This window comes from Caenorhabditis elegans, chromosome X (assembly GCF_000002985.6).
Source record: "Caenorhabditis elegans chromosome X".
Classification (NCBI taxonomy): Eukaryota; Metazoa; Nematoda; class Chromadorea; order Rhabditida; family Rhabditidae; genus Caenorhabditis; species Caenorhabditis elegans.
Genome location: NC_003284.9, coordinates 6,260,664 through 6,277,168, shown reverse-complemented (window position 1 = coordinate 6,277,168; position 16,505 = coordinate 6,260,664). Strand labels below are relative to the sequence as shown.

At 35.2% G+C, this 16,505-nt stretch overlaps 3 protein-coding genes across 4 annotated transcripts; all 3 read right to left on the bottom strand.

Annotated features, from left to right (window-relative positions):
- Positions 1 to 3,400: 3,400 nt before the first annotated feature.
- lro-1 (Lysosome-Related Organelle protein) lies at positions 3,401 to 5,080 on the bottom strand. 2 transcript variants are annotated; one of them, NM_076649.6, is made up of 7 exons: positions 4,816 to 5,080; positions 4,637 to 4,768; positions 4,509 to 4,595; positions 4,151 to 4,387; positions 4,007 to 4,102; positions 3,778 to 3,962; positions 3,401 to 3,727 (listed from the first exon to the last, which is right to left on the bottom strand). In NM_076649.6, exons 1-7 carry the CDS (start codon positions 5,077 to 5,079, stop codon positions 3,484 to 3,486), a joined length of 1,245 nt encoding a protein of 414 aa, NP_509050.1. In that variant the 5' UTR covers position 5,080; the 3' UTR covers positions 3,401 to 3,483. The 2 variants fall into 2 exon arrangements, with proteins under 2 accessions (NP_509050.1, NP_001263957.1); NM_001277028.4 differs by having other exon boundaries at positions 3,778 to 3,938.
- A 994-nt stretch (positions 5,081 to 6,074) lies between these two features.
- W05H9.2 (Dynein heavy chain 7, axonemal) lies at positions 6,075 to 10,130 on the bottom strand. Its single transcript, NM_076648.8, has 6 exons — positions 10,041 to 10,130; positions 9,462 to 9,678; positions 8,914 to 9,401; positions 8,362 to 8,860; positions 7,949 to 8,316; positions 6,075 to 7,408 (listed from the first exon to the last, which is right to left on the bottom strand). Exons 1-6 carry the CDS (start codon positions 10,118 to 10,120, stop codon positions 6,505 to 6,507), a joined length of 2,556 nt encoding a protein of 851 aa, NP_509049.3. The 5' UTR covers positions 10,121 to 10,130; the 3' UTR covers positions 6,075 to 6,504.
- A 125-nt stretch (positions 10,131 to 10,255) lies between these two features.
- On the bottom strand, positions 10,256 to 13,521 carry W05H9.4 (ANK_REP_REGION domain-containing protein). The gene is made up of 5 exons (NM_001029772.8): positions 13,304 to 13,521; positions 12,791 to 13,257; positions 11,795 to 12,290; positions 11,379 to 11,746; positions 10,256 to 11,334 (listed from the first exon to the last, which is right to left on the bottom strand). Exons 1-5 carry the CDS (start codon positions 13,514 to 13,516, stop codon positions 10,536 to 10,538), a joined length of 2,343 nt encoding a protein of 780 aa, NP_001024943.1. The 5' UTR covers positions 13,517 to 13,521; the 3' UTR covers positions 10,256 to 10,535.
- Positions 13,522 to 16,505: the final 2,984 nt, after the last annotated feature.

The window sequence follows — 16,505 nt, the reverse complement described above, 5'->3', positions numbered from 1 at the left end:
AAGGAAAATCCATTATCTCCGCATTCTTTGGTCTTTCAGCTCATTTATATTCCGTTTCACATTTCAATGTCAAACGTGTGTGTTTTCTGCAAGAAAACTCAGTGGGATATCGTTTTTATTTCTGGGAACGAAACACAGATAAAAAATATCCTTTATTGTTCATTTTGCCCTGGCTTGGGAATGTAATCTGTGTCTTTTGTGGTTTAACTTGACAACAAAACTCAAAGAAGGAATAACCTTTCAAGTATGACAAGAGAAACCCAACGTCATACATTATTCATAGAATCCTTCCCTCTCATTAGAAAATTCAAACAAGGAGTTGACGAGCGAAAGCGATCAGCCCATCATTTGCAATCATTTCACACGGGGCCGGTCCTGGCAGATTTTTTTGGTGGAAGAAACAACAATGCAAACCAATTAATGGGCCATTAGGTCCAATCGATCACAAGCAACAATATTGTCGCAGGAACTTGTGTGGGCGTTCAAAAAGTGCGATTATTTTGGTGATTAATATTCGAATGCATAAATAATTCAGACTTTCACATTAAAATTGATAAATGTGAACTAAAACCTTTTTTTCAGACATTTTCAAATTCAAGTTTTGTTGTTATCTTCAAAGATCGGTAGTATAGAGGGAAGAAGTTTGGAATGTGGAAATATATTATTAAAATATAGAGGGTAATAGAAGATCAATTTGTTTTTCAAAAAATCATCTTTCAAATTGACGAAACTACACATTAGAATAAATATTTTGTGGACCTATGTAACAAAATTTAACCTTTTTCACGTTTTCTGAGCAAATTAACTTAGCGGTAATGGGCAAATATTTTTTTGGCAAAATCGGCAAATTTTGATTATGCAATTTTTGTTGGAAATTTATAAATTTCGATATGAAACTGCGAAATCGAACCCATCCTCTACATTTTTGAATAAGCGAATAAAGTTGGAAAACTCAACCAAAAATCGAAATAAACCGAACAACTGTTTAAAACATGTACTGCATGTGCTTTTGCTCATCAAAAATTTTTTTTTGGCCAGTTCAGCATTTTTCTGTGAATGAGAAATTATACTTTTTATGCTCAAAGAAAGGCTTCTGGTGATGGGCTTGTCGGGACCGTTTTTATCCTTTCAGAACAAACATTTCCAGTCTGAAATTCTGAAATTGGAAATACTATTAAGTCAATTTTCGTAACGATTGTAAATACATTGCAAACACATTGCATACATTGCATAAGACATGACATGTATAAAATATTAGAATGACAAGTATACAAATTTTCTCGTTTTGAAATCAGTTGAACTTTTTCAAATATCTTCCAGAAATTCTTCGATTTGAAATTTCTAATTTCTGATTTTTAATATTTGCAGATTGATAGATTACTTGCAATATCTCTTTTTCACAGTATACATACATTTGAACGTTTATTCTACAAATGAGATCTATCAGTTATTTCTTGTAATATTGAAGATTGCCTTGATGACGATCACAGGCAAGAAAACGGTTAACTTCCTGTTATTACATACCTCCGTTACAACCCTAGTATCCGCCACCCATAAAAAAGGGTTTCAATCATTTTTCAAGGTTACGTTTAGATTCAACTATCAGAATTAACCAAGTTTCATGAATCTGTGTTTCGGTGTGATCTGATTTATTTTTGAGTAAATCAAACACCGTAAGTTGTTTCTGTCTACTACCCGCTTTCATTGGCTGTCGGTCACTCATCTTTTAAAACAAGGGAAACCGAAGTTGTGTTAGAGTGAAGGAAATGTTATTTCTTTTTTCTTTCATTCCATCGTTGATAGTTTTTCGTAGTTTTTGCAAATGCCCAACACAAGACAAAAACTAAGACGGTGGCCGTCAAATAGAACTGATATCAAGAACAAAAAAAGATGCATCGTACTCAGAAAATGGAAAAATAGAAGGCAAGGCCACAGAAGTCGTTCCGAATTTATGTTTCTCATGTCGGAAGAAGAATTTGTTTGACGAGTAGTACTACTACATAGGAATACCAAGAATCGAGTAATTGGAACTGTTTTTACAAATAGCTATGTCAAAGTCTGACGTGATCAAGAACGTTATCGACCTTGTATGTCGAAATTGAAATCTTTTCAATTTTAGGGAACAATAAAATGGAACAAAACTTATTTACACGAAAAAAAAAAAGGTTTAAAAAAATTTAAGCGCTAGTATTTCCAGATAAAGCTTACCGTATTTTTTCTTTTAGTCTTGCATAGACTTTTAGTCTTGCAATACTAATTTTCAATTTGTCCGTAGGGGCGCAAGACTAATAGAGACTACAATACTGATAGAGGCTGCAAGACTAATTTTCGATTGGCTTGTAAGGGTGCAAGGCTAATAGGGGTGCACAACTAATAGAGACAGTAAAACTAATAGAGGATATAACATGTGTTCTATTGAAATAATCAAAAATGAATTTTAAGATGGTGAAACAAGTAGATATAAAAAACTATACTCAAATGCTAATAGGTTTCTAAGTATTACAAAATCTACCTACAATGCTTCTGAAAAAAAGATCCCTCTGAACGTATTTTCGAGTTCAAATTACATATTGTTTCAGTCATTTTATTCAACGTGCAACAATCCATAATAATCATAATAATAAAAGGGCAACCACAAGTCACAACTGATTATATTTTTAGATGTCTATCATCTAGTTTGTAGTGATTTCTTAATGTTTCTATGATTTCTTAAACAGACTGATCACATGCTTGGGAACTGCTCATCGAGCAGAATAATATGACGATAATTTACGTCATTAAAGTACAAAAAAAAATACAAACTATAACCAAAATCGTACAGTTCAGTTATAATCGAATTTGGTTTTCGGCTGTCAAGTCTCAAGTCTCCGATTGCGGAAGTTATTTTGTAATTTGACGAGTTAATAATGGCAAAGGTAAAGCAGCACCAATGAGAAATTCGAGAAACTTTTCAGAAATGTTCTGAATTGTTTAAATTTACAGATGGAATGTGGCAGTTATTCGGTTTGCAAATATTAAACCTTTGGAATTCGACAAAAGTTTTTTGAAAAACGGAAATTTTGTTTTAAAATTTGTCATCCCACCAAAAATGTTTTGAATTTTTTCAATGCGTTTTTTTCGCTGCATGTAAGATTAATGTAAATGAGTTTAAACAACGTGCATACGGCAACGTGCATTGCCTTTAAAACATTCCAAAATCAAAACTTTCATTAAAAACTTCCGTTGAGATTGTTTAGAAAATTGGTTCCCTTCTTAATTTTCAATACATATGTATTCTTGAAATTATTTATTTCGTTTTTTGAAAATGTTTGAAGTTGACGTGGCATTATAATTTTTGGTTCCCAAATTTTAACACTAACAGGCTCCCTTAATTTGTTTTGTTTTTAATAATAACCAGGATCAATCAAAAAATTTATACGTGAAAAATGGCAAAACAATGTGCAAACAATTTTATAATACAATCACATGGTTATCGAACAAAGTTTAAAACTGCTGTTCTTCTTTGGCAGGAGCCAGTGGTAGAGCAGTTATTGGAGTTGCTGGTGGTGGAAGAAGTGGGGCTCTTTCTGATGTTGGATTGTAAACCTGGTTGTTGCCGTCGAGCCGTTCGTAGACAGAGCGTTGTTTGACTTGATAAACAATGATAATGATTAAGGCGATTGAAAGAAGGATGCACAGAGCAAGAAGAACCCAGGTTACAGTCTCCCATGCAGCTTTTCCGGTGATTCTGAAAATCGTGATTTAGGTATTTCTCGATGCTAATAGTAAGTAACTAACTCGTCAAGAATTGTTGCTTTCGGAGCAATATCAACGGGGATCTCATTAACCGGTGGTGGGGCTCCAGCTTGTTCAACTTTCTTCTCGTTCAAAACTTCTTTCAAGGCTGCCTTGTCAAGTTGACCCTGAAGCTTGTCCGAAATTTGGTTGGCCATCTTATCCTTAACACCTTGCCCGATTAGATCCTGATATCAAAAATTGCATGAAGACATTAAAATCCCTAAATTACCTGAATAAGATCCGAAAGTTCATCCTTCTTCTGCTCATATGTTTTTGCCTGATCACCAACATTCTTCCCCTGCTGCTCAATATCAGCAAGTTTATCCTGAAATCAAGATGGGAAATCAGTTGGAAGACATTGCCAAAAACTCACATTGATCTGTTGCTTTAAAGCTTCATGATTTTCTCTTTGTTCGCCAAGCCGTTGATTTTTCTCGTCAACGCGACGCTTCACCTCAGCAGTTACCAGCTCTTTGACTTGAGCCAAATCGGTTTTCAATTCCTCCAGTTTCTGTTTTCTTCTTTCATCAAGCTTTTGTTTGGCTGCATCGATTTGTTGCTTCAACTCTTCTCTTTGTTGTTGAAGCTTCTCAGAGGCTTGCTTCCATTTCTAGAATAAGATGAGCATTTATAAAGAAAAACCAAGTAGTAGTTAGTAATATCTTAATACAAATAAAGCGTCATTACTTCAAATTCTTATTTCAATTTTTTAAATAAATTGTGATTTATACCTCAATTTGCTCCTGCCTCTGTGCTTCTTTTTCTTCTTGTTTTTGCTTGATTTTGTCCGTAAAAGTTTTCACAAAATCATCAATTTTCTGAAATAATAATCCAAAAAATTTAAAATTTAAATAGTAACCTGTTGTTTTTCTTGCTCCTTGGCTTGTTTCTTTTCCTTAACTGACTCGACGAATTCTCCAACTTGTTGAGAAACCTCCTTCCATTTCTCGATCGCTGCTTCGGCTTCCTTTTTCTTGGCTTCAGCTTTTTCCTGAAAAAAATCATAAGAAAACTGATATTTAAATTTTGATTTGTGACCTGTTTCTCCTTTTCCAATTCATCGGCTCTCTGCTTAACTGCATCAGATACCTTTGAAAGCGTTTCGTTCAGTTTCTTCTGAGTCTCTTCCCGGTATTTGTCTCTTGCTGCTCTCGCATTTTCAAAATTAACTCTCAGTTCTTCTTCCAATGCCTTTTCCGTATCAATTACTGACTGGAAGGTGTCAGCAAGGGAGTAGTAGCGAACGGATGAAACGCTCGACGCAAAAAAGACAAGCAGCAGTGCAACTGAGAATGTTCTCATTCTAAAATGTTAATGATAAAAATCAATACAGAACTTATCAAATTGTAAAAAGAAAAACCCAGAGTGACTGTTCAACTGTCAGACAAAAAGAAAAGAGCCACCAATTGTGTGGGGTATCTTATCAATTGACTGATAGTTGGCTACAAATTAACGTCCGCCCAGTATGTTGTTGATGATGGAGAACGAGCAAATAAACACAATGACAATTAGAATCATAAGATTGATCTGAAATTGGTGTCTTTCATAATGAGCATGCTCGTGATACAAACTTGGAATTTATGTCAATATAATTTTGAGCTTGTTGTGCAAATAGGAAATTTCAAATCAATTTTTGAAAAGTTTTGCATTTGCTCATTTCTAAAAAGTGCATGACAAAGGCCGTAATTGTTGGATGTTGGATACCGTTTGCTATTTCAAAAATTACCTATTAATTTGAGGTTTGAGACATTTGAACTTGAATACTGAGCATTCTGATATAAAAAACATCTATTCGATTTAAAATCTTCAGAAATTTTGAAACTTTATATTTTCGGCAATGCTCATTTTCGGGCCCAAATTGCCGAAATTACTAATGAAATTACATTAGCAGTTGCAGCACTTTTCAGGTTCAAACAAAACATTCCGAAACTTGGCACGCGAGTTGAAGCCTGTTAACTTTAATTCACCAGTTTTAAGTTTGCACAATGTGAAAAAATGTGAATATGTTGATACACTGAAAACATAAGAAAAATTTTGACATAAATTACTTGAAGTCAATAAATTATTGAAAACTAATCTTGCTAATCCTAAATGAACTGCTTATTTCAGATCGAAAACTGACTTATTTTAACTTTTCTTAATATCCATTCGAACTAAAAATAAACGTGTCATGTGAATTAGTTCTAATTCGAGACTTGTAAAATATTTTACAGTCAGAATATTCAACTTTCAATATAACTCCACATTTCCAAACTGATCAAGAATTAGTAACAAGAATTAGTAATAAACATCTGAATTTATGAATTTCCGACGTAATAAATTTATTTTTGCATTCTATTTCAAAGTAATAACAAATCATTTTTGGGGTACCAAAAACTTGATTCGTAAATCGTACTTCAGTGCGCCAAACACTTTGGAACGTTGACCAATGGATGTTGTCATGAAACAATGGGAAAGAGTATGGAACAAAAGAGGAAATGATAATAAAAAGCTCACTAGGTCTTTGGTTTCAATAAGCCTAACCGGACAATATAAAATTAGACACATTTGAAGATGGGGGTGTATGATGAGTTTGGAAATGTGGTATCCGATAAAATTATACGTCTACAAATTTCGTGGGGAATTATGGTAAATTTTTTGAGCATGAAATACGTTGTGATGAGATTTTGAGGAAACAAAAGAATGTAGAACAAAAACAAAATGATATTCAATCAGCGAAAAAAGATATTAATCAAGTGGGATATTCAAATATGGTGCAGACATATCCGGCTCCATGTGCACTCTGCGAACATTGCGAATGAAGTTATCAATCACGTCATCTGGAACGCGATCGTCTTCTACGTCACCTTCATTCTCCACGAAGATGACATTTCCATTCATAGAAAACGTATTGAGAAGGAATGCAACTCTGGCGGCCTCCTCGGGATCAAATTGACGCTCAACGCCGTCCTCCTCTTCTTCATCTTCCTCTTCATCTTCATCATCATCATCGCTTTCCAATTCTACATTTCGTCTAACCCGACGACGTCCGACATTTGGTCCTTCATCTGTTGCGTAATCCGATCCGGTTTCCGAGCCAGTCTCTTCAGATTCTCTACCCTCTTCGGAGCCTTCAGCTGTGTCTTCTGGAAGATCGTCTTCTGGAATTGGTGTTGGAGTTCTTACACGGCATCTAGACGGCGGGTTCTTCATGTTGTTACACACATAATCCATGTAAGTCCCAGCCATCATTCTGGCAATTCTGTGAGCAAGGTAAGCTGTTTGCATTTTAGTTTGATATCTGATTCTAGAATTTGTGAGATCAATTTCTTGAATGAGAATCTGCGAGAACTGAGCCGCAAGTTGTTTGTAAGTCTGCCCATTGATGCGTTGAAAATGCATTTCTGCGTGGAACTCTGCTTCCAATGTTGCTCGGATCTCAACGCAGTGTGGTACGCCGCGATACTTGTCCATGATATGATGAATTCCGTTGATAATTTCGACACCCGCACGAAACTCTGGCTCAGGGTTCATCCAGTCGAGTTCTGATGCGGCAATTACTTCCTTCACTTTTTCTCGATCAACATGATCGTCAAAGTTTGAAACGAAGGCACAGATTCCAGGTACTTTGTTCAGCTGGAACATGACTCCACTGAAAAAAAATTCCATTAACATTCAATTATTATTATTATTCTAACACCGATGAAAAGAGGAGTATTAGTTCTGGGTATTTTAGAAACAAAATGTGCTCAAATAAAAACATTTTCCGTGTTGCAGACGAGCGAATTTGATTTTTTTGTTTTATCATCTTTCATTGCATATTTTGGGTGTATTTCTCACTATATTTTGTAAATTAAAGTACATACAATGCCGATTGGAATCCAGTTTTGGTACTTTTTGGATACCCATCGGTTTTAAATGCTTTAAATAACTTGAGATAAACGCCCAAAGTATGCAATAATGAAGGATAACTTAATACAAGCAAAATTCGGACAGTTGTGACGCGGGAAATTTGGCAAAAGGAGATATTAGCTTAATTTAGGCCATTTAATTTTTTCAGATATTTGTGAGAAATGCAATTTTGAAACTAGTTGATTTTGGTTTTTTGAATCATCTGCCTATCTGTGCAACCAAAAAATCCAGAACCTATCCTCCTCTTTTAATATCCTATCTCCGATGAAAAATAACTTACTCTATCTTTGGCCATAAAAGTTCGGCAGCTTTTGCGAAATGAATTTCCTTATTCAAACGTTTCAACTCCTTTTTTTGTTGTCTCAGATGCCACAACATTCGAGAAGCATGGTGCATCACAATGGGAGGGAATTCGTTTTCCGAAATGGTCAACTCAAATCTGATTTTTTTCAATGCAGCTTCATCGTGATCCGGTTCGACAAAAACGCCGTGGTTGATAGACTCTTTCTTAATGTAGAAATTTTTGACGGCATTGTGTACTTTGACTCGAAGAACTTCAAGTTTTCCAGAGATTTCCTTGTCCATGTCGTCATTTCGGCAACGCTCCACTGTCGTGATTTTGAGAAGTTGTGCCGCTGTGAGTAATACCTAAAATTTGAAACAAAATTCACCTCATGAACCCATTATTCTCACCGATTCTGGCACGCATTCGCCATATATTCCTTTTTCCTTGTCAACGAATAGAGCATAAACTCTCTGAATAACAAGCAACAATGCGTCAATCGAAGCCATGACCGCAATAAAACGAAGCTTTGGTTTAATGTTGAAAGGTTCACAATGAGTGATTTGATCCATGGTGCTCTTCTTCTTATTTCGCACAACACCACACAACTCGTTAAATTGCTCCATCTTCTGGATATACAATACTGCCCTTGTCTTGTCAAGGCCTCTCTCTTTCTTCAAGATTTTCAAAATCCTGCAAAAGTCTTGGCGAAGCTTTGTCTCGTTGGTTTGAAGTGCTTTGTCAAGCAAGTTCGCGTTGTCAGCTGATTGTGGGAATGGAATTCGGAGATTCTTCAAAAAGCCAAGTTCTTCCTTTCGTTTAGAAGCTACAATGACAGCACGATAGTAGGAAAGTTCAAGCTGCTGCATTCTGTCAATAGCGAGAAATTTCATGAATGGAAAGTGATATCTGAAAAATGTTTTAATAAAAGTTAACCTTTATATAGTTTTTATGCAACATACTTTCCAGAGACAACTGTTCCGCTCAGCCACTCATAGTCAAACGGATTATATCTATCAGAAATTTCCTGAGGAGGCTCAACTATTTTCTTCTTCTGACGCATTGGCGTCACGATGCTGAAATGGTCCCGTAGAGCGTCAACAATGCGGTCACGAATGTAGAGAAGAAACGAAAAGTTTGAAATATCTGCGATCCCGTTGTTATGAGCTTTTTGAACTGTTTCAAAGTAGTCATGAAAGATGTCAATCAATTGGCAGGGAATAAACGAATGAATTCCGTTCTGATATTCGGTTTCCATGACAGTGCCAATCCAATGAAACATCTCTGTGTAAGTGATCAGAAAATTGACATAATTCGCATAGTCCAGTCGTTTGTTGAGCTCAGGAACTTTGGACCACAAATCATCAGTAAGATTTTGAATGTTATCAGCGAGTTGAGCTCGTTTTTCGGCATAGTTTTTGCTTATGAAAAGACATTGATCAAATGTGACCTGAAATGATGTTCAATTTATTTTCCAATCAAAATATTGGCTTTGTGCTCAGCAACTCGCCCTTCTCTCCAAAATCGATATCTTGAAATAGTCTTGAAATTCATCCACAGTTTCAAATTTTGGAACTTCCTCAAAACTGTTTGGCTTCATGAATCGGGCCAGTCTCTGGCTATCCCTGCAATTCTTTTCCAAGTTGCTCATTGTGCAGCTCAATCCGACGACGGTATCAATTCGGCGAATTTCTTCATGGATAAAAATATCTTGGTTGATCAAATTTCTGAAAATTGGTACATATAATGGGTGTCTTTTGATGTGAATAAATATCTATTTTATTTTATTTTTTTACATCTCATAGAAAATTTTGATCGGAAATGCTCTCACTGCAATTTATCATTATTTCCAAAAGTATAATTGCTCAAAAAAACAATTTTTTTAAGATTTGCCATGAGAAGCTAAACTTCCCGGGTTTTTTTCAGAAAGTTTTCAAAACGCTACAAATTTTCAAGACAATTTTCAACTTCTAAAAAAAAACAGTTTTTGAAACAATTCGACAAGATATTAAGTGAAAATTACGCAAAAAAATCAGATCACAGCTTAAAAGGGATGTTTTTTAACATGAAACTTTACAAAAAAACTTACAAACTAAATGCCTGTTCCTCTGGTCTCACTCCATTTGAGGGATCAGGACTGGATGCTGCTTGAGCATCTTCTGGAGTCATTACTACCTGAAATAACCTATCCTATTTTAAAACTGAATGAAGCATACAAAAACGAAAGTTCAAAAATATAAACGAATCGATATATAAATGGGAATAAGGCCATGCTTTAAGAAAATACATAATTTAAATTAAATTCCGCACAATTCTTTTTATTAAAAAGAGCTGAACAGGACGGGATAGATTAAACTGGGGTAACGGGTGCACATAGAAAAACAGTATTGAATTAACAGTAAAACTAGTAATCAGATGACAATTCACTTTAGAAAAAAACCTGAACAAAATCAATAAAGATGATTTTTACTGTAAAAGATCATTTCGAGAGAGGCAAGGGAATGATTGCACAGCATGAAGGAGAGAGAAAGATGAGAATAAGTTATGATTAACTAAATTACTGGTTTTCCAATTTGAAACATGTTTAATCAAGTGGCAAATTGTATAATGATGCAGACAAATCCGGAATCATCCCAAGATTTACATGAAAGACGCCGTGAATGAACTCATCGACCATATCATCGGGTACTTGATCGCGATCTTCGATAACCAGTGTAGTTGGGTCCTCGACTTCAGTATCATTCTCAGATCCAATAGAAACGGCTCCCAGAGAAACTTCTCCAAACATCTTGCTCAACAAATTCTCTCCAGTGTTTTGATCTCCATCCACCTCGTCGTCTTCATCTTCCAACTCAGTGTCGTATTCTTCGTCACTGTACGGGTTACAGTTCGGATCTTGGCGTCGGGCCAGTGGTGGTTCAGGCAGATCGAAATGGTTTGTACGTTTCTTTATGTAATCCATGTAGAACTCCATAATTTCACTTATCATTTTCTTCGCGGTCGCTGTAGATCCTTTCTGGTATTTGTACTTCTTGCGAAGGTTGTTGAAATCAATTTCAGCGTTGACAATTTCCGCAAATTGGTAAGCCATTTCGTTAAAACTGAAATCGTCAATAATCCGAGTACCGAACGCTTCTTTGAAAGCAACCGCAAACTCGTGATTAATTTCCGCAATTGAAGGCACGCATTTCTTCTCGTCAATCACTTTGTGTGATATACAAACGATTTCGTAGCCCGGATAGTTTGCAAATTCCATTCTATCTTCAAAGGAAGTTGTATCACCATTGACCTTCTCAAGAATATCGGCTCGAACAGTGCAGAAATTGGAGTGAAATGCATAGACATGATCCTTGCAATTATTCAAAGACAATGAAGGCGTTCCTCTGTAAAATATAGTTAATACAGTGTATACAAGATGCCAACTTACTCTTTACTTGGCCAGCTAGAGTACCCAGTTCTCACTTGGCTTAGTTGAGTGCTTAGGCGGTTTAGCTCAAACTCTTCGAAATATAAGTGCTCCATCATTAGTTTGGCGTGATGGGCAATTTCTTCTGGAAAATCCTCCACCTTGAGTTCGTATGGGAAGAAGTTGTAGCCACTTTCGATGTTGACGTATACGTTTTTGGTGTAATTAGATTCACATTTGTCCTCATAACCACGGTAATACTGTCGAATCCAATCGCGAGTCGCTTTTCGTAAGCTCTGAAGACATTCTTCAATGTTTTCATTCAACGGCATTGTCTTGCAGCTATCTACTCCAGTCATGAGATAAATGTTGAAAGCGATTTCGAGTACCTGAAAATTGTAAATTGTTTGAAATTTATTTTAATTGAAGAAACAAACTTTTTGGGGAAGTGGTTTTCCATATAGTCCGAGTTTTTCATCTACAAACAAAGCGTACACTTTGTGAACCATCAAAAGTTGTGCTTCCACGGCCGACAAAACCGCAATAATCAGATGGAATGGGGTGACGTTGCTGATATCACTTCGAATCAAAGAATCAGCTACAGTCCGCTTTTTGGCACGAATATCAGATCTAAGAATGAAGAATTGATCGGCGACAGTTGTAAAGTGGAACAGTCGATGTCCTCTCGGAAAATCTTTTCTCAGTTCTTTCCGAGTTTTTGCGTTGATCGCTTTCAAGCTGCCTTCCCGGTTGGCAAGGGCATCTGCGAGAGCCTTGCTATTCTTGGCGGTTTTTGGAAACGGCACTCGAATATGAGTATAATATTTGTATTCTTTTCCTTTGGTAGCAGCTATGATATCGTGACGAAGTGTGGTTATGTCCATTTGAGCAATGCGGCTGGTGCATAAGTACTTGGTGCATTCGAGGAAGTAACTGAAATTTAAAACTATAATTTAGAGGTAGAACTAACTAGAAAAGGAGTGATCATGATATAAACTATTCAACTTCAGCTATTTTGAATCTATGTGCCATGTTAAAGTTGCAGTAGCTGAATTTCATATTTAGACTAATCAAATATTTTTTTGAAACAGAGCAGTTTAACAACAAGCAGAACAGTTTAGAGCAGTTTAAAAGTATTTTTAAGTTTTTAAAACTAGAAACTTTAATTTTTCTAGATCTGTTTTTCTTGAATAACTGCCCTCTATTGCCCGTTTTTGTGGTTTCGTAAGGTGATTTTTCAACAGATAGATGCACACATTTTTTGCAATAGAGAGTAGACATTAAACACGAATTAATTTCCAGCAGCTACAACACTAACAAGGTGGAAACTTTTTAAGCTGAAGGTTTTATTCTAAAGTTCGAATTAAATCTATTGGAGTTATTTAACAAATGCAATAATTATTTTTTCAATATTTTTTAAATAATCAACGTACGGTCCTGAAATTACAGATCCGCAGAGCCACTCATAATCGTATGGAGAATATCGTTGGGCATCTTTCGGAAAACTCGGTTCTTTATTTTCTCTCATCGGACAACGAATGCGATAGTATACTTGAATCGCCATCAAGACTTCGTCCCGAAAATCCAACAGTTGTGCAAAATGCGTCAAGTCGGCGTGCCCATAGCGCTTGCACTGTTCAATGGTGTAAAGGTAGTTGCTGAACTTGTTCACAAGATCACATGGAAGATGTGTTTTTTCGATGCTCATTGTGTCGTGGACATATCCAACCATTTCGGCAAAAGTGACGATGAAGCTAATGAGGTTTGCAAACTCTAAGCGAAGGTGCGGCGGTGGTACTTCTTTCCATAGTCCACGGAGAATGTTCAAAAGCGATTTTTTCAGCTCCAAAACTTTCTCGTCGTAGTATTCGGTAATGAATCTAAAATCGTCACTTGCGATCTGAAAACTAATTTTGTTTGAAATTTTCGAATAAAATATAACCTACTTTACTCTTCAGTGCCACCCTCTGGCAATGAAGCGTGAATTTTTTCAAAGTTTCAGCTGTCATTGTTTCCGTATCAATGTTATACTCGTGTATCCGATCGTCATTTTCCCTCTCCCGAGCCCAAACTCTCATTGAGGCACGCAAAAAGTAATTCGGTGCGATTGATTTTGCATCTGGCTTTTGATGGGGGCGGTTACGCGGGCCGCGATTCATTGGGTCTGGAAAAATATAAATAAAATATTGTTATTAATCAAGGACAACAAAAAAATCGGTTTGAAGATGAAAATTACATAAAAGAAAACAGCTCCAGAACGTTTAGAGTCAGGGAAATGCATGTAAATTTCCGTTCGTGGCGGGACACACCGAGACATGAGATGCACGCCCCTTTAATATCTCTCGTAAATCGTACGCCACTTATTCCTCTATGCATAGGCAAGTGGTGTCGAGTCGCCCCTTCGGCAGTTATCGACTTTTCGAGGCGGCGATAGACTGGGCAAAGGCAGGAGAGTGCGAAAGAAAGAGGGTAACGAATGCGTCCGCTTTGGCCGAGAGTGGACGAGCAATGAGCGTTCTCCGCGTGCCCGTTTTTTATGTTCTATTCAATGGCCATATTGATTTTTAGCAAATGCTATCAGAGAACGGTCCTGAATCTATTTATGTAAAAAAGCTAATAAAAAAACAATAAAATCAAAATAGAGAAGAGGTGTGGATTTTTACTAAAAAAAACTGAATGCGAATCAATTATTAAAAACCCCAGAAAGCATATTATAATAAATATATATATAATAAAAACTGCAAAAATTTATTAAAGTATTGCTTTTTTTTGCAGGAAAAGTGAAATATCAAAAAAAGGGAGACCACCACTTTTAATATGAGTGAGCGGTGTGTTGAGCGGCAAGCAACAAGGATTGCAGACCCGAGAGTGTTAATTATCACCAGCTTAAGAAATTATGAGAATACATTAATTCGGTACTTTTTTTTCATAACCATTGTAAAACTAAACCGTAACTTTCTACACATACATGCAAAAGAATTACAGAATTCTTACTTTTAATTGGCCTAAAAATCAAATTAAAATCACCTTCTTTTCAAAGAAAAGTATCGTAAGTGGAATTAAATTCAAAACCACTTATAACAGTCTAACATGACCTATTATTATTTCAAAACAATGTAAAAAATTTTAAGTTTTTGAAATTTTAAATAAAAGTTTGATAAAACGTCAATTTTCAGAAAATGCGGATTTTTCGAGTAATTTTAAATAATCCTGTAAATTCTAACACCGAGAATACTGAAATACGAAAACATACAGTTTTTAGTCGAGTTTCAAAATAAATACCGTATTTCTTCTATTAATATGGCTGCAATACTATTTTTCGATGGCCTTCCCGCTTGCAATACTAATAGGGAGTGCAAGACTATTAGGGAGTGCAATACTAATTTTCGGAAGGTCTCCGAGGGGCAATACTAATAGGGAGTGCAAGTCTAATAGGGAGGCCATATTAATATAAGATATACGGTAAAAGTGAAAAATCAAATAATCAATAATTTTAAACTGTCAACTAAAGAACTTTTTTGCAAATTTTTAGTATTACATTTAGGTATTTCAGCAGTTCCGGAGCGGTTTTAAATAATTTCCTCCACTGGCGATCCTGCATCCTCAAATGTTTATTTTAGTGAGGAATGAATGATATATTTTCTTCTTCAATCACATCTAAAATATAAAGTAAGAATCTGAAGAGAATATATTCTCAAAGTGAAATAAAAAAGTTTAAAAATCGAAAAAATTAATCTTTACTTGGAATAAGAACAAGTATTTTCAATTCATGTTTGGAAGTATCTATTTTACAATTTATTATTCAAACTTACGACCGAGTTACATATTTTGAGAAGTATAGACTATTAACAATAAACATTGAATTAAATAATTGATTTCGTATTTCAGAATTCATCTGCCGAGGGCGTACACATTTTTTGCGATCAGAAAAATGTATTCACTAGAAACCAATACATGAAATCCTTTCAAATCTTATACAGATTATTAGAATTATTGAAAACACAGGAAGGTATGACTGAAACACCAAATAATACACTCGGCAGTTATTGCACAACAAAAACAAGAGATACATAAATAGCTTCAAAAATAACAAAGTTGCTTAAGTTAATGTTGGGAGATTAGTCTGAACTATTTGGATGTCACTGAAATAATAAAATAGATAGGTGTTGAGCGTCAAGGTGTTGTTCTGATTTGGAAAGAAATGAAATCCTGAAAGCAACAAGTTTGCATAATAAAATGCGTGAAACATCTTTTTCTTTTGATCAATTAGCTGAAAACTTAAGAAAAAAGTTAAAGCATATTTGAAAGCAGTCTGAGAACTCATTATTTAATTTTTTAGAAATGTGTCAGTATATGAGCTGCCAGAAACTTAAACTTGATCCACGCAGTAACTTAATTTTAAGATCATTAAAATATTGCATTTTCAAAGTTCTAGGAGTGCCATAGTAGTTTCATGGGCATTTTTTCGAATATCTGATCCTGTGCACATCGTTTTTAAAATATCTGATAAAAGTGTAATTTTTTTGAGCTTCACAAAATCACTCAAAATGTACTAAAATTCATTGGCCCCACAAAAAACTTCAAACCAATCTCGACTTTTCAATCGAAAACATCATTCGTGTATGTAGTTTTCCAATTATTAAAATCCATTAAGATGTTGTAAATCTTTTTCCAGTTTAAGAAAATTAAAAACTGTTCCGACCTTATATTGGATTTTTGTCTATTTCTAGACGTTCAAAATTTAACTTTTTTTGAAAACCAATATTACTATTTTTCGGTAAGAAGGTACACTTTTAATCAGGGCGTAGAAAAATGCGCTTGAGACATGTTCATCATGACATCTGTAGAATTCATTAACAAACGTCACATATCAATAATGTAGATATTTCACAATTGAAAAATTGAGTTTCGTCACAAGTAGAATAACCCCCCTCAGATTAAAAAACGATAAGAAAACTTGCAATAAATTTTTTAAAATGACAACAATCAAAAGTAACATTGAAAACAAAGTATTATTCTTGAATTATTAAGTTTTGCGGCTAATTTGTGTATTTTATATTTTATCAAGTTTCTTTTAAAGAACATCACTTGTTTTTTTTAACTGATTTTTCAACCTTGTGTAATTTCAGTTCCAGATTCTAAATTGTA

What these genes read in the sequence shown, in the direction of transcription:
- lro-1 (NM_076649.6), bottom strand. Translation starts at nt 5,079, where the DNA reads ATGAGAACATTCTCAGTTGCACTGCTGCTTGTCTTTTTTGCGTCGAGC. An exon ending in CTTTAAAGCAACAGATCAAT is followed by an intron (nt 4,103 to 4,150) that starts GTGAGTTTTTGG and finishes TCTTGATTTCAG; the next exon opens with GATAAACTTGCTGATATTGA. An exon ending in AAAGCAACAATTCTTGACGA is followed by an intron (nt 3,728 to 3,777) that starts GTTAGTTACTTA and finishes CACGATTTTCAG; the next exon opens with AATCACCGGAAAAGCTGCAT.
- W05H9.2 (NM_076648.8), bottom strand. Translation starts at nt 10,120, where the DNA reads ATGACTCCAGAAGATGCTCAAGCAGCATCCAGTCCTGATCCCTCAAAT. An exon ending in TATCGATTTTGGAGAGAAGG is followed by an intron (nt 9,402 to 9,461) that starts GCGAGTTGCTGA and finishes ACATCATTTCAG; the next exon opens with GTCACATTTGATCAATGTCT. An exon ending in GGAACAGTTGTCTCTGGAAA is followed by an intron (nt 8,861 to 8,913) that starts GTATGTTGCATA and finishes AACATTTTTCAG; the next exon opens with ATATCACTTTCCATTCATGA.
- W05H9.4 (NM_001029772.8), bottom strand. Translation starts at nt 13,516, where the DNA reads ATGAATCGCGGCCCGCGTAACCGCCCCCATCAAAAGCCAGATGCAAAA. An exon ending in GGGTGGCACTGAAGAGTAAA is followed by an intron (nt 13,258 to 13,303) that starts GTAGGTTATATT and finishes ATTAGTTTTCAG; the next exon opens with ATCGCAAGTGACGATTTTAG. An exon ending in TCTAGCTGGCCAAGTAAAGA is followed by an intron (nt 11,335 to 11,378) that starts GTAAGTTGGCAT and finishes TATATTTTACAG; the next exon opens with AGGAACGCCTTCATTGTCTT.